This window comes from Neovison vison, chromosome 13 (assembly GCF_020171115.1).
Source record: "Neovison vison isolate M4711 chromosome 13, ASM_NN_V1, whole genome shotgun sequence".
Lineage (NCBI taxonomy): Eukaryota > Metazoa > Chordata > Mammalia > Carnivora > Mustelidae > Neogale > Neogale vison.
The window spans coordinates 56,565,885-56,581,396 of NC_058103.1; the positions used below are offsets into that span (position 1 = coordinate 56,565,885).

At 35.9% G+C, this 15,512-nt stretch overlaps 1 protein-coding gene across 2 annotated transcripts in view; it reads right to left on the bottom strand.

The window, feature by feature from the left end:
* Positions 1–15,512, bottom strand: part of LRFN5 (leucine rich repeat and fibronectin type III domain containing 5) — a 244,753-nt gene that overhangs the window by 15,543 nt on the left and 213,698 nt on the right. For both annotated transcript variants that reach the window (XM_044230225.1, XM_044230224.1), the window contains exon 3: positions 1,006–2,410. In XM_044230225.1, coding sequence (XP_044086160.1) covers positions 1,006–2,390 — 1,385 coding nt within the window. In that variant the 5' untranslated portion in view covers positions 2,391–2,410. The remainder of the gene's footprint in view (positions 1–1,005; positions 2,411–15,512) is intronic.

Genomic DNA, 15,512 nt, shown 5'->3' on the forward strand with positions numbered 1-15,512 from the left:
ATCTTATTTCAGAAAAGCTTCAAGACAAAAAATATATATATATATATATTTCAAAACCACAATTTTATATCATTTCTTAGGACTAATAATAGTCTACCATGAGTGAAATTATATGGAGAGGTAAAAATGTATATTTCCAACTGAAAACTGGACAAGATGTGACTATAAATCAATGAGGCTGAACTTCAGAAAAACATACCAGAAAACCTATAGTCAGACACAAATTCTCCATCGGATTCCTTATGAGGAGATTATGTACTTAACTCCAGTGATACTTTCACTGCTCAAAATATTTATAAACTTTCTCTTTGGAACTGTCTTAAGAACCAGTGTATTATATGAAACAATACACATGCACATAACTCAATTACTCAAAAAAAATCAGTCTCATTATTTTATAGTTACATCCTATTTTTTGACCAAAAATGGCAATACCCATCTTGATCACCCACCTTATTCACAAGACTTGGCTCCAAATGGCTTTTGCTTGTTTCCAAAATTCAAATTCACCCTCAAAAGACGAAGATTTGCCACCACTGAGGATATTCAAAATAGTATGACGAAGGTTCTAAAGATAATTCCAAAAGTGCTTTGAGCAATGCCAGCATCATTGGGATAATGGAATAGCCTCCCAACGTGACTTCCTTGAAGGAAAGAACACTCATGTGGATGTGTAAGTTCTGGTATGTTTTTGAATTTTTAAAATAAATCAATCTTGTTCTCTGATAGTCACATCTCTTAGATGAGGGGAAAAAAGTAAGTAAGCATAATATTAAATATAAATTTGAACTCTCTAAGAATAACACCATTCAAAGTATTTCCCCACAGGTAATCTCCTTTCACAAACCTTACATTACACACTTTTAAAAAAATGGAGTGCTATAATTACAACACAGAGTAGCACTGTCAATTAAAACAAAACAAAACAAAACAAGTCAGTAGTACGATAACAAGCCCTACAGTAAGATGCATAGTAAGTATAAAAATTTGGTTAATTTTTCTTACCTGTAAACAAGGGTGTCATCATAAGTACCATTGTACTGGATTTGGAACATACGTATTCCGGGAATATTCCTTTGAAAATTAAATTTAAGTAGTGCGGTAGATGATGTCGCTTCTGCTACTACAATTTTATCTTGACTCATTTTAGTATCACCATTACTACTGCTTGCATTAGAACCTGACTTAGTAGAAGTTGAGATATCTGAAGAACCCGGATCAGGCTCATGGATATGATTTGTACTGTTTAGTAAGTGAGGGAGCTTAATTATATGAAGGTCCACTGTTTGTGTTGCTTCCCCAGCAGGATTAGAAGCAATGCAGGTAAAAGCACCTGTATCCTTTACAGTTGTTATAAGAATATCAAGTGTTCCATTATCATACACCAGAGATCTTGTTGCATTTGAAATCAGCTTCCCTTCAGGAGAAATCCAGTGAATTGCAGGTTCAGGGTCCCCCCTGGCTTTGCACCTCAAGGTTGCCCTTTGACCTTCCAGGACTCTCATCTCATGTGTATGACGAGTAATGAGAGGAGGCTCACATAAAAACTCTTCCTCGGGAATTGACCAAAAATAGCGACCAGTTAAAAGTGCTGGAGAAGCACAAGTCTCTAAGTCATCTTCTCTGGACAGACGCCGCAACCACAACAATTCACAATTGCAATGCAAAGGGTTTCCACCAAAACTTAATGCAAAAGTTGATGGGCTGATTATTCCTGAGGTTGCTAGTACCTGAGCTCGCTGAAAGAGAGGGTCAGGTGGTAGCTTCTGCAATTTATTTGATGTTACATCTAGCCGAGTCATCTTGTGCAAGTGGGAGAAAGTCCCCTTAGGAATGTTATCAATCATATTGTGATCCAAACTAAGGGTGTGCAGGCTAACCATCTTCTCAACAGCATCCCAAGGAATTGTTTCTAAATTATTGTAGGACAGATCCAGCTCCTCAAGGGCAAAGACATCGTCAAATGCTGTAGAAGAAATTAAAGTCAGTTGATTGTTGTTCAGTATCAAATGATGGAGATTGGAAAGCCCACTGAACATATCATTTGTAATTTTAGTCAATCTGTTGCTATTCAAATGCAATGCCCTCAAATTTCGTAAGTCGGCAAAAGCATGAGGTGTAATAAAACTTATTGTATTCCTGGATAGAGTCAGGTCCACCAAGCTGGTCATATTGGCAAAATCTTTCCTTTTAATATTTGTAACAAAATTGTCTGCCAACCGCAGTTCCACAGTTCTTCTGTCAATGTTTGGTGGAACAAATAAAAGCCCTTTCTTGGCACAAAGGGTTGCGAGATTAGGAGACAAAATCTGACAGACACAACGCTTTGGACAGATCTGAGCTCTCACTGCTATGCCAATGAAAAACAGATAAAAAAGAAATTTTTCCATTGTAGATCAGATTTAAGAGCCTGTAAGAAAAGATACAAAATGCAGTGTTAGCATCTAATCATTTCACTCATGTTCATATTCCTACTGGAATAATCCTTTTGACGCAAACTGCAATACAGAAACAATTTACTCATTTGTTTACTCAACAAACAAGTATAAAATATCTACTCTGTATTGCAGGCTATAATTGACACTAGGATGAAAAATATGCCATTCCTGGCCTCATGGGATTTAAAATCAAATGGAGGAAAACAAATAAACCACCAGATTATTATAATTCTGTAAATTATGTGCTATTTTTGAGATATGTCCAGGGTACTCAGTGAATGCACAGAAAATGTGACCTTCAACTGAGACTAGAGGGAAGGAGTTAAGAAACTTGCCCATAACCTTGAAATACATCTCATACATTCAAAAGATTAAAGATATATTTGAGGATTTGCAAGTACTTCAATTTACTGAGTAGAAACAATAAAAGACAATATTTGTTACTGTTAACCTTGTGGCATGATATTTGAAAGTAAATAATTGTCCATTAGATTTTACTCATTTTTACAAACGATCTTGAACATAGTACAACTTTCACAACTTAACTGCAAATAAATACTCTTATTCTCAAAAATAAAAAGGCTAAAAGTTTACCACAAATGCTCTGAGCTCCTAAAATATTAGAATATTTTATTTGACATAAAATTGGATTTTAAAAGATAATTTATGAAAAGTAGTCCTCAAAATTCTTGACAGTGAGTCCCAAAAGATGCTATAATTCCATCTTTTCTTTTAAAATCTTAATGTATTTAAATTTAATCCAAATATAATTTTAAAAAATCTTGATAGTTTCATTTTCCAGTTTAATCTGAAGTATTTGTTCTTGAAATTAATCATCAAAAATTAAAATACTAATACATATGCAATCAAAAGTTCTCATAAATTACGCGTGGTTTTAATGCCAAGAAAAATAGCTAGAGAAAATCAATTTTTAAAAGATGAAAATACAAAATATGGAATTATTCTAGAAATAAAGTGCCTAGTTTTCTAAATAAAACATATTCTTATAGTTTTGATTTATTTTATGCCTATTTTATATCATATTCAATGTGGTTGTAATGAATAAGAACTGTCATGCTCAACAAATGAAATAGTCTTACTCTCCTGTTTATGATGGAATAACTGGTACTAAACTAGCCTTTCTACTATAAGCAGCAACAAAAAGTAAAAAATATGTATAAAACTATAGTTTTCACACATTGGAAAAGAAAGAAGCACAGAATTGTGATCCTTGAGAAAAGCGAAAAAAAAAAAAAAAAAAGAATGAATCCTATCATTGCTCCCAGAGACATTTTCAAAGCATAGCACAAGGAGGGAAAACAAGGTGACACATGAACAGTTGAAGAGGATAGAGTGGATTGCAGGGAGTCTCCAGTGGCTTGAATTTATGAGGAAGAATACCAGAAAGAAGAGAGTTAGTCAAAGAAAGAACTTCAGTAGTCCTGCAGGTAGAAACAGGGCAATAGATACTAACCATACCAAAACACTGTGGGGAGAGGGGAAGAAGGAGGAGAAAGTAAACAAAAACTCAATGACCTATGGAAAAATATTAAATAGTCAAAAATAGTACGAAGCACATAATTGGGGTATCAGAAGAAGGCTATAAAGTAGACATAAAAGCAGACACTTTTCACATTTGTAATAAAAAGCAACCCATAAATCCAAGCTCAAAACAAGGAAAACTATACCAAGACACATCATAATCAAATTACAGATAACCAAAGGAAAAAATAATAATCTTAAAAGGAGCGCAGAAATAAGACACATTACAAGAAGATAAAGTGAACAAAATAAAAAATAATGGCTGACTCCTCACTGATTTTGCGTTGGAAATAAAGCAAAATGGAAGACAATGAAAAATATATGTCGAGAATTTCAAGAGAATAAAGTCTGTCAATCTGCATGGGGACTTATATATTCATTAAAAAATGAAGGTAAAATAAAAACATTTTGAGACAGACAAACTGAAAAGTTTCATTACCATAAGAACTGCACTATAAGAAAATATAAAGAATATTCTATTCAGGTTGATGGAAAATTGTACCAGATGGAATCTTGAATCTTTACAGAAATGATACATCTGTGGGTAGATATAAAAAATTTTGCTGTGTTTAATCTGTTTATAAATAGTACTTCTGGTTTGGATATTAAAAGTCACAAAACAAACAAAAACCAACCCCACATTATTTGTACCCTAACAATCAAGTAAGCTGGATAAGCTGGACATCGATTAAAAAAAAAATCAAAATGCTGAGGGTATAGATTTACAGTAACTATATTCCAGGAAATAGTAAGTCTCTGATGGAATGAAGAGTTCCATAGATGTCCCACGCAAGAGAAAAGTAAATAAGAGGACCTATCTGTCATAAACTGGGTTAGGGTGAAAGCAGCCTACCTTTCAAAAGTTTAACAAGCTTCTTTTTTTCTTAAGATCTTAAATTTATTTATTTGAGAGAGAGTGATAGGGAGCCAGAGAGCGAATGAGCAGGAGCAGGTGGGGGAGGGGGGGACAGAAAAAGAGGGAAAAGCCGACTTCCTGTGGAGCAGGGAGCCCAACATAGCCCAGGACCCTGAGATCGTGACCTGAGTCAAAGGCAGATGGTTAACCGACTGAACCACCTAGGTTCCCCTTAACAAATTTCTTTTTAATGCTTTCTTTCTTTCGTTTATTTTTAAAAGATTTTATTTATTTATTTGACACAGAGAGAGAGAGAGAGAGAGAGATCACAAGTAGGCAGAGAGGCAGGCGGGGGGGGGGGAGCAGGCTCCATGCTGAGCAGGGAGCCTGGTGCAGGACTCGATCCCAGGACCCTGGGATCATCACCTGAGCTGAGAGGCTTTAACCCACTGAGCCACCCAGGCGCCCCTAATGCTTTATTCCTTAGTTTAGTTTTAGGTTTACAACAAAAATGAAAAGGAAGTACAGAGATTTCCTATATACCAACTGCTCCCACAATAGTCTTCTCCATTATCACCATTCCAGACAGTGTGGGATATTTGCTGCAATCAGTGCATCAAATTTGACACATAATAATCACCCAAAGTTTGTAGTTTATATCAGGGTACACTCCTGGTTTTGTACATTCTACGGATCTGGACAAATGTACAATAGCAAATATCCACCACTGCAGTATATACAGATTACTTTCACTGTCCTAAAAGTCCTCTGCACTCTGCCTGTTCATTTCCTCCTGGTTCATCCCTGACAAACACTAACTTTTTTTTTTTTCTTTTTACTGTCTCCCTAATTCTGCCTTTTCTTGAATATCATATAGTTGGGATCATATAGTATGGAGCTCTTTCTGGTTGACTTCTTTCACTTAAAAATAAGCCTTAATATATGTTCCTCCATGTCTTTTCATGGTTTAATAGTTATTTCCTTTTAGCATTGAATAATACCCCATTTTCTGTAGGTACCAAAGTCCATTTATCCATCTACATAGTAAAGGATGGCTGGTTGGTTCCAACTGCTTGAGCCAACTGCTTGGCAATTCTGAATAAAGCTGCTCTACACATATGTGTAGAGACTCTTGTATAGACATAAGTTTTCAGTTCCTTTGGGTAAATACCATGGAGTGTGGTTGCTGGACTGTATAGTAAGAATATATTTAGCTTCATAAGAAAGTTCCAAACTGTGTTCCAAAGTGGCTTCACCATAATTCCCAGCAGCAATGAGAGGCTTTCTGCTGTGCCATAGCCTTGTCAGCACATGATGTTAGTGTTTCAGGTTTTGGTCATTCTTTTTAGGTTTATTATTATTTTTTATTTTGGCCATTCTAATAGGCGTATACTGGCATCTCACTGTTTTAATTTGCATTTCTTTGATGACTTATGATGTGGGGTATCTTTTTATATTTTATTTGCCATCTGGATATCTTCTTTGTTGAGGTATCTATCAAGGTCTTTGGCTCATTTTTAAAGTATGGTGTTTTAAAATTATTGTGTTTTAAGAATATTTTGTATATTTTGGATAACAGTCTTTTATCAGATGTGTCTTGTGCAAATATTTTTCCTTTGTCCCTAGCTTGTCTTCACATTTTCTTGACATTGACATTGTCCTTGGTCTTCACATTCTCTTGACATCCTTGGTGGAGCTCAAGTTTTTAATGTTAATGATATCCAGCTTATCAATTATTTCTTTCACAGATCATGTCTTAGGTGTTGTACATAAAAAAGCATCACCATACCCGAGGTCATTTAGCTTTTCTCCTATGTTATCTTTTGGGAGTTTTATAGTCTTTCATTCTATGCTGTGCAGTTATCTCCGTCTGTCTTTTGTTACAGTATTATCGTTATTCAGTTCATTGCAGTTTCTTGAACTGTGTTTGAAAATTTGCTATTTGAGAAGACATGGAAGCACTAGGATGGTTTTGAAAATGTGTCTGTTTTGGAAACGAGCTATCTGATTTTTTAAATATTTGGAGACCTCAGCCAACTTTATATCTCTGCTTCCAGCTTTTTTCAGTAGCCAAGGAGAGCTCTTCGATCTTTCATCTTATCCTTGCATTTCCTTGCTTTTGGCTGCGAATGAGCTACCCTAGAGTCTATGAAGGTAGAGGTTTCCTCTAAGAAGTTTCTTTTATCTCACCAATGCCACCACCCCAGACATTCTGCTGTTGAAAGTCAGACACACTTGTGTGGGAAGAAAAGAACTGTGCTCTCCATTCCCTCTCTCAAGTCTTTTTATAGCTTAAAGCCCTGAGTGATTGATTTTTTCCTTGTGCTCTTCTACTTCTTACCTATCATTCTTCCAAAGCTGCAAGTCTGAGTTGCCTGGAGGATTCATTCCAAGTTTCCTTTCCTCCCCCAATTCTTCTTTCATTTTTTTCTTATCTGAAAATATAGAGTACCTAGGGAAATTGTCTCAAAGAAACAGAAAATAAAATGGTAGTTACCAGGGGTTGAGTGGGGGTTGAGGAACTGGGGAGATGTTGAATGAGGGTACAAACTTACAACTCATAGATAAATGAGTCCTGGAAATCTAGTGGACAGTGTAGTAATTATAGATAACAATATTGCATTATAAATATCAAAGTTGCTAAGAGACTACATTCTTTTTTTTTTTTAAGATTTTATTTATTTATTTGACGGAGAGAGATCACAAGTAGGCAGAGAGGAAGGCAGAGAGAGAGGGGGGGAAGCAGGCTCCCAAGCAGGGAGCCTGATGCGGGGCTTGATCCCAGGACCCTGGGACCATGACCTGAGCTGAAGGCAGAAGCTTTAACCCACTGAGCCACCCAGACGCCCCTCTAAGAGCCTACATCTTAAATGTTCCTACCACAAAAGAAGAAATAAGCATATGACATGATAGTGGTGTTAGTTAATGCCATATTAACAATCTTATTTCAATATATGTGTATCAAATCGACATTGTTTTAAACCTTGAATTTAAACAATGTTATATGCCAATTATATCTCGAAAAAGCTGAATTGTTCATTTCCAGTGCACCTGAATGTCAGTATATTTGGAAATAGGATCTTTGCAGATTATCAAGTTAATGTGAGGTGATTAGTGGAAACCCTAATCCAATATGATTGTGCCTTATAATCAAAGGAAATCTAGACACAAAGACAGATATGCACAAAGGGAACACAGTGTGGAAGTACAATGAGAACATCATCTATAAGCCAAGGAATGCCTAAGGATACCAGAATCTAGGGGAGATGAATAGAACAGGTTCTCTTTCACAGCTTTCAAAAGGAATCAAATATGCCAGACACCTTGATTTTGGACTTCTGGCTTCCAGAACTGTGGGCCAATAAATTTCTGTGCAGGCCACCCTGTTTGTGGTACTTTCTTATGACACTCCTATCAAATTAATTAAAGTCTTAAAAAAACCCATTTCTGAACAGAAGAATTTCAGAGATAAAACAATATGTGTTGTATGTTTCCAAGTATATGTGCATTTAGAAAGGCAAAACTAATCTATAGTGAATGAATTCACACCAGTGGTTGCCTAGTTGGGGGATGGTTGAGTGGGAAAGAATACAGAAAAATTTGGGAGGTGGGGTGATCATGGAAATAGCCTGTATCTTATTTGAAATAGTGATATCCAAGTGTATGTATTCATCACAATTCACTGACTATGCACTTAGTGCATTTTATATCAAGTGTACTTCAATATAGTTGATTAAGTTTTAAAGAAAGAAACCCAGAAGAAAATCTGGGTTTCCATTATGTTTTCAAATACCGGTTCCAAAGGAAGAAGAATTTATAAAGTGACACATTATTGGTGGCTAATCAGAATTTAGTCATATTTTAGAAAGAGGTATTTTCTTAGTTCCTCCATATCTCTTCAAAGATGTGATTCCATTCCAACTTAAATCATGCATCCTATTTCATAAGCTGATTTACTTCATCAACATACATACTGCCTGATATGATTTCACTGCCCATATGGTGATTTAGAAAGTAAGATTAAGTTTAGAATAAAATGTGGGCCACTTTCTTAATTCTATGTTTATTTTTTGCTTAAGTGAGACCTGTAAGTAATGAAAGAATCCTATGAATTGTGATTAATGATGTTTCCCACATTATTTTAGGACAGAGTGGAGATTTCAAAATTTGCGGAAGACGGAAGATAAGGAATCATGTAAAGAAACAGCTTTCATTTCCTGTAAATTCACAAACTAATCATTGATATATTTATTAAAATAATGTATTACCACTTGAGGAAAACGAGTGTGAATGGAAGAGCAGAGTGGTTGTCATGTTTTGTTGGAATTCATGATTTAAAAATTCATGAAAGTAAACTTTAAAATTTATTCTTATCTAGTTAAGTTAAACTCTTTTAAAACTTCTGTCTATTGCCTTCTCTAACTGGTTAAATGCAAACAACACTGATCTGTTTTTAATATTTGAGTGGGGATATAACTCAGTAAACAGTCATACAGCTGTAGCTGTCTAGATAATATTTACACATCTCTTCATTATATGTTCTTTCGAGCTAATTCTTTTCAGACACAAAGTGACACATTTATAAACAAAGAAGAGTCTATCACACAAAACTGGAAAATAATTTTCCAGTACTGCATCCTTCTTTCAGCCCATGGCCATTACACAACATATGCTCAAGAGAATCAGTATTTATTTGGCAACTAGAACAGGATATATAAGCAAATTTAGATTTTACAACCAACTGAGAGTATAATCTATTCTCTGCAGAAACCAATATGGTACCAATTTATATGTTGAGTTAAAGGAAAGCTATTGGACTCCTCAGGAGCCGCCTTGCCATCATTCAACAGAGCTCTACCGATTCAATTAATGTCCCTTTGCCCAGGCTAATGCCTGGGAACAGATGCTGATGCCTATTGACACTGATGTGTTGTTTTAAGATGTGTGAAAATGGCTACAGTGCTGCAAAGGACATTTTATAATACAGTTTAGATAATGGAACATATTTGATATTCATTTCTAATATTTTAGGTTTTCTGCTTATTTTTTCCAAGGACTATAAATGAACAACATTATCATTCTTTTCTCTACTAAAACCTATGCAAAGGTCATTACTATTGAACCTGCTAAATTTGAACCTCAAAACAAGACAGCTATACCTTGAACAATTATCCTTTGATCCTTGATTTTATTTTATTATTTATTTATTTTTTAAGATTTTATTTATTTATTTGACAGACAGAGATCACAAGTAGCAGAGAGGCAGGCAGAGAGAGGGGGGAAAGCAGGCTCCCTGCCGACCAGAGAGCCCGATGCGGGGCTCGATCCCAGGGCCCTGGGATCATGACCTGAGCTGAAGGCAGAGGCTTTAACCCACTGAGCCACCCAGGCGCCCCTGATCCTTGATTTTAATAGTCTCTAACAAAATTCCTATGTACATTGAAAATTAAGTCTTAAAAAATTCACTCATGCATCTAGTCAATCATTCTTTTGCTAGTTTCTTCAGCAAGAATTATTTAGTGTCTGCACTACCGGAAAGGTGCTTTGCTAGAATGTACCAAATTTAGAAGGCTGGGATCTGACCAGGACAAGCACATTCACAATTATAATAGCGGGCAGACTGTGAAAAGTTTTAAGTCAACATACATTTTAATATTTAAATTTACACAAATAAATTGGGTTTTGAGGATTGTATATTTTTGCTCTCTGTGTTTTTATACATGTATTAATTTTTTACTCAACAAGGCCCATGTATACAAAAACCCATACTATTTACACTAAAGGAGTACAGATAAGAGTCCAGTTACTAAAACAATTATTTAAAAAAATTAATAGTTACCATTCAATGAACATAGGTAACATGAAAGAAGTAGTGGTCTCTTTATTTTATAGATGAGGAAATGGGATCAAGATACTGATAACAAAATTTAATCAGCTTACTAAATGGAATATTTGCCATGTTCTATCTAACCAGTAGATGTGTACATAATTTTAGTACTTCTTTGTTTTTTAGAATTAAGGTGAAAGCTACAAAGAGAGATGCCATTTCTTTTGAAAATGTTTTTAATATTAATTTTGTTAGCTTATATCAGAAACCTTAGATCGACTTGTTATACAATGTATTTATTATACCAAATCCCATTTCATTTTTATATAACTCCATATAAAATGGTTATTTTTTTCCTCATTTCATATGAAGAAATAATATTTAAGAAATCTTAAGGAATCCCCCAAGGCCATACAGAAAGAAAAAATAAGGCAGGTTACAGATGGAGATCTGTTTCCAAAACCCATGTTTTTCCTAGGATAAGATGATGCTTTATATGTATTATTTATATTGTATTTTTCTGATTATGCAGCACTTGGACATAAAGTTTTGTTGATTTTAACAATAATGACTCCTTAAGTTCATCAGGTGTTTCCTCATTTATGTTCCTGGTCTCTGTTCATAATCCAATTACATTTAAAAGGTGCTAGCAGATTACTACAGTGCAGACTTAAGAGCATCTTGATAGAGACTTAACGACAACCCAAACAACACTTTTCACTATCATCATTCGTTTCTTTTCGGCATGTCAGGACATGAGTGAAGTTACCCAAATACTGAAGTCCCTAATACTAATTATTCTTTTAAGAATATAAAGTCTAGGGGCGCCTGGGAGGCTCAATGGGTTAAAGCCTCTGCCTTCGGTCTACGGCCATACCACCCTGAATGTGCCCGATCTTGTCTGATCTTGGAAGCTAAGCAGGGTCAGGCCTGGTTAGTACTTGGATGGGAGAAGCCTCTGCCTTCAGCTCAGGTCATGATCCCAGGGTCCTGGGATCGAGCCCCGCATCGAGCTCTCTGCTCAGTGGGGGAGCCTGCCTCCCCCTCTCTCTGCCTGCCTCTCTGCCTACTTGTGATCTGTCTGTCAAATACATAAAATCTTAAACAAAAAAAAAGAATATAAATTCTACTTCATAGAAAGGAGATTGATTTTTGTGTATAAAGAGGTCTCAGTATTTTCCCACTGATAAGGATTGAGCTGTCCCTTTTTTGGCCCACTTGGAAGTCTGCCTGCAGAGACTCTGTAATGCCATCATTGAGCGCCCATGGATTCTGAGAGTTAATACTACTAAGATCTCTGAAAGAGAATGTATTCTCTCTTGCAGAAAATAGCTTGGGGAGAGAAAGCAGCCTAAAACAGCCTAGTGCTAAGAGGCTGTGAAGATTCCCAACAGTGAGATCAGCAGTAGTTTGAAGTTGGGTCAGCTGGCACAGGTGGCAAGTGGTTTGCTAAAATGAATTTCTGTTGATTGTAAGCACTCCTTATGGATGTTCAGATACAAGTGGGAAATATGTGGGAAGTGGGAGGGGTGATGTGTGTATCAAAGTGTAAGATAATTTATATTTAGAACTCCAACTAATTAAGACAGTAGTGCCTCGAAGGAATAGGTATAACTTATCTGGGGAGTAGATGGTTATTTCTTTAGCAAAATAATTTGAGAATCTGTTTTGTATGTGAATGGTGAGTAGCCCGAGGCACGGATTTTAAAGAGGGCAATGAAACAAGAGCTAGCCAAATTCCAGCTTGATAAATTAAACAGAAGTTCACTGTGTGGAAAGGGAGGAGAGAGGATTGAGCAAAGTACACACAGAGAGAAGATTCTGTGTAAAGTGTGTAAGGGACTGAGGCCTTCAAATAGACAGTAGCAGAGAAGGAAACTCTGAGATACAGAGATATTTGCCAAGATATGACACTGTTGCTTCTCATCAACTTCACACCTGAAGTGTGTACTCCCCCTCCCCCACCACCCAACCCAATGTCAAGTCTGTGGAAAACATCAGGGTAAAAACAGCTTGCATGCCATGCCTGGGCTGGCATTGAATGATGATGAAACGGAATCTCAGTTAAAATCAGAAGACATTGTTAGTCATCTAAGACTCCAACCTGGATATCATACCCCCATTTCTCCTTCTGTTGCAACTCATCACAGAATTAGCAGGTTTCAGTGGACACAGAGGACAAGAAATGTCCAGGATAGGGAACATTATCACAGAAGTGAAATGCAATGAAATCATTATCCTGCCATTGCAAAGTAGCAGTTGACCCCCGTTTTCTCCTAATTTCCAAGAATACAGCAGCTCCCGCCTCAGAATTTCACCTTGACTTTATGACAATTTGAAAGGGCATAAAATGGGTAATAACACAAATGTAAATGTCACTAATCAGTGTTTCAAATCTAGTAAACGATTTAACCTTTTTTTTTTTTTTTGAATTTTGAAAGGTGAATCTCTGAGCCTTTAAGATGTCATGCTATCCATTATGTTTCTGTTTCCTAATGGTGTTTAACATTTCATGTAAGGAGTCTCGAGTATTGGTGGTTATTTTGGCTCTATTGTGCTGTTGCCATAGCAATTAAAGAGGCGCCCTTGTAGAGCAATGCAGACAGGATGATCAGCACAGAGATGCTATTTGACACAATTCAGGCAGCTAGAAATCTGGATACTTCTTCAGAAAAAAAAAAGTGGTTTACACTTTCTCTTGATATTATTATGGGCATTGAGGCAGCCAAGTTATCACCAGTGGAAACTCTAATTGAAAATCCCTCCCCCCAAAAAAAAAATTGGAGAGGAAAGAAAGATCTACACATATACAGAAGAAGTAGTGAATTTACTGAGGGTTTAAATACTAAATATGTGCGGGTGGAAAGTTCCGGCAGTTCTCCTACAGAGATGTTTTGACAAACTGAGACCATATGGAACCTTTTACATCACTGAACGCAATGTGTTTTTTTTTCTTTCTCCCCTCTCTCTCTCTCTCTCTTCCTGTCCCTGTCTTTTCTCCTCTTCCTTTTTCCCCCCTCCCTCCTTTGCTCCCATCTCTCTCAAACACACTTACGCTCCAGATCTTACTAGATTCTCCTACTTTTTGTGTTAATATTGCTTTGCTTTTTATAACATAATGATCATTTCAATTTGACATTATGCATATTTCAAAAAGTAACATGATAGTATTATTACATAAAAAGCCCAATTATATAAAAACTTAAAAATTTAAGAGATAACTGAATAAAAGACACAGACAGATGTTTCTTAGAAGCCTGGACCATTCTCTTTCTGTATTAAACTGCTACTTATCCATTCCACTTTGATTCCTAATATTCTCAAAATTAACATGTCTCCAACTGAGCTCTTAATTTTCTCTCTCAAATCTGCTTTATTCCTACGATAGTAATTCTCTATAATTATTTAAAACCTACTTCTTTATTTTATTTTACCCTTTATTTTATTTTACCTTCCTTAAGTAATCACATCCAACATGGAGCTTGAACTCATGATCCCAAAATCAAAAGTCACATGCCCCACCAACTGAGCCAGCCAGGCGCCCCTAAAACCTAGTGCTTTACAAAGTCCAGACCCAGAACACTGGAATTATTCATCACTTCTCTCTTTTTGTCATATACCATCCAGTTCAGTAATAATGCTGTACACTATACAGGAAGAATATATACACGATTGGATTATGTCTACTGCTATGACTTTTTATCATCTTACCCTTGGAACATAAAAACAGCTTCCACACTAGTTAACTGCTTCAGCGATTATCCCCCTTCAATCTGTTTTCCACAAACTAGTCAGACTGATCTTGTTAAAACTTAAAGCAGATCAGAAACTTTGCACTGGCTTCTCATCTTACTTTTTTCACCACTGCATCCTCAACACTTAGAGGAAGGAACGGCACAAAATAAGTTCTAAGTAAATATCTGTTGAATGAGTGAAGATCGAAATCCAACTATTTAGCAACTGTCTAAGAACATGTTCGAGTAATTAAAATGTAAATAAAAATACTATTTTTGTAAAACAATTTCAAAATTATAATGTCAGTGCTGGTGACAATACAATGAAGAGATACTCTTACATATTTCTGGAGTTTGTAGACATTTAGAATTTTATGCCCTCTAAAATTTAAAAAAAAAATAAAAGAGTACTTGAGGCTGGAGAAAAGGATATAGTATAGAATGAGGGAATAAAAGGGAAAAAAGGGAGAAGGAAGCAAAACATGAGAATCTTAACTATAGATAATAAACAAAATGAGGATTGATGGAGGGAGGTGTGTGGGGGATGGGTTATATACATGATGGGTATTAAGGAGGGCACTTAACTGGGATAAGCACTGGGTGTTGTATGTAAGTGATGAATCACTAATTCTACTCCTGAAATCAATATTGTATGTTAACTAACTAGAATTCAAATAAAAACTTAAAACAAAGGAAAGAGAGAAAGAGAGAGAGAGAGAGAGAAAAGCCCAATATTGGCAGGCTCTTGACAAGGGAGATAATTGATTGATTCCCTGCCTTGAGTTGTGAAAAAAGTGAGGAATTAGGAGCATTATAGGATATTTCATTGTATCTTGGGGAGTGCAATTTCCTCTTATACTCCCTAAGAAAATCTTGAGAAAAATCTGCATAATTTGTAAATGGCTCTGGATTTGGAGTTTGTGTTAACTTTCAGTGCAGCACTATGCTAGCCCATGCCTGCAGATAGGTATAAAACAAAGTGACCAGTTCATGATAAATGCTCCATGATTGGAAGCAGCAGCAAAGAAGGTATTTAGTGAAAAATGAAACAAAGCAGGATAACAATCATATATATATATATACACATACACACACACACACATCATATATGTCCA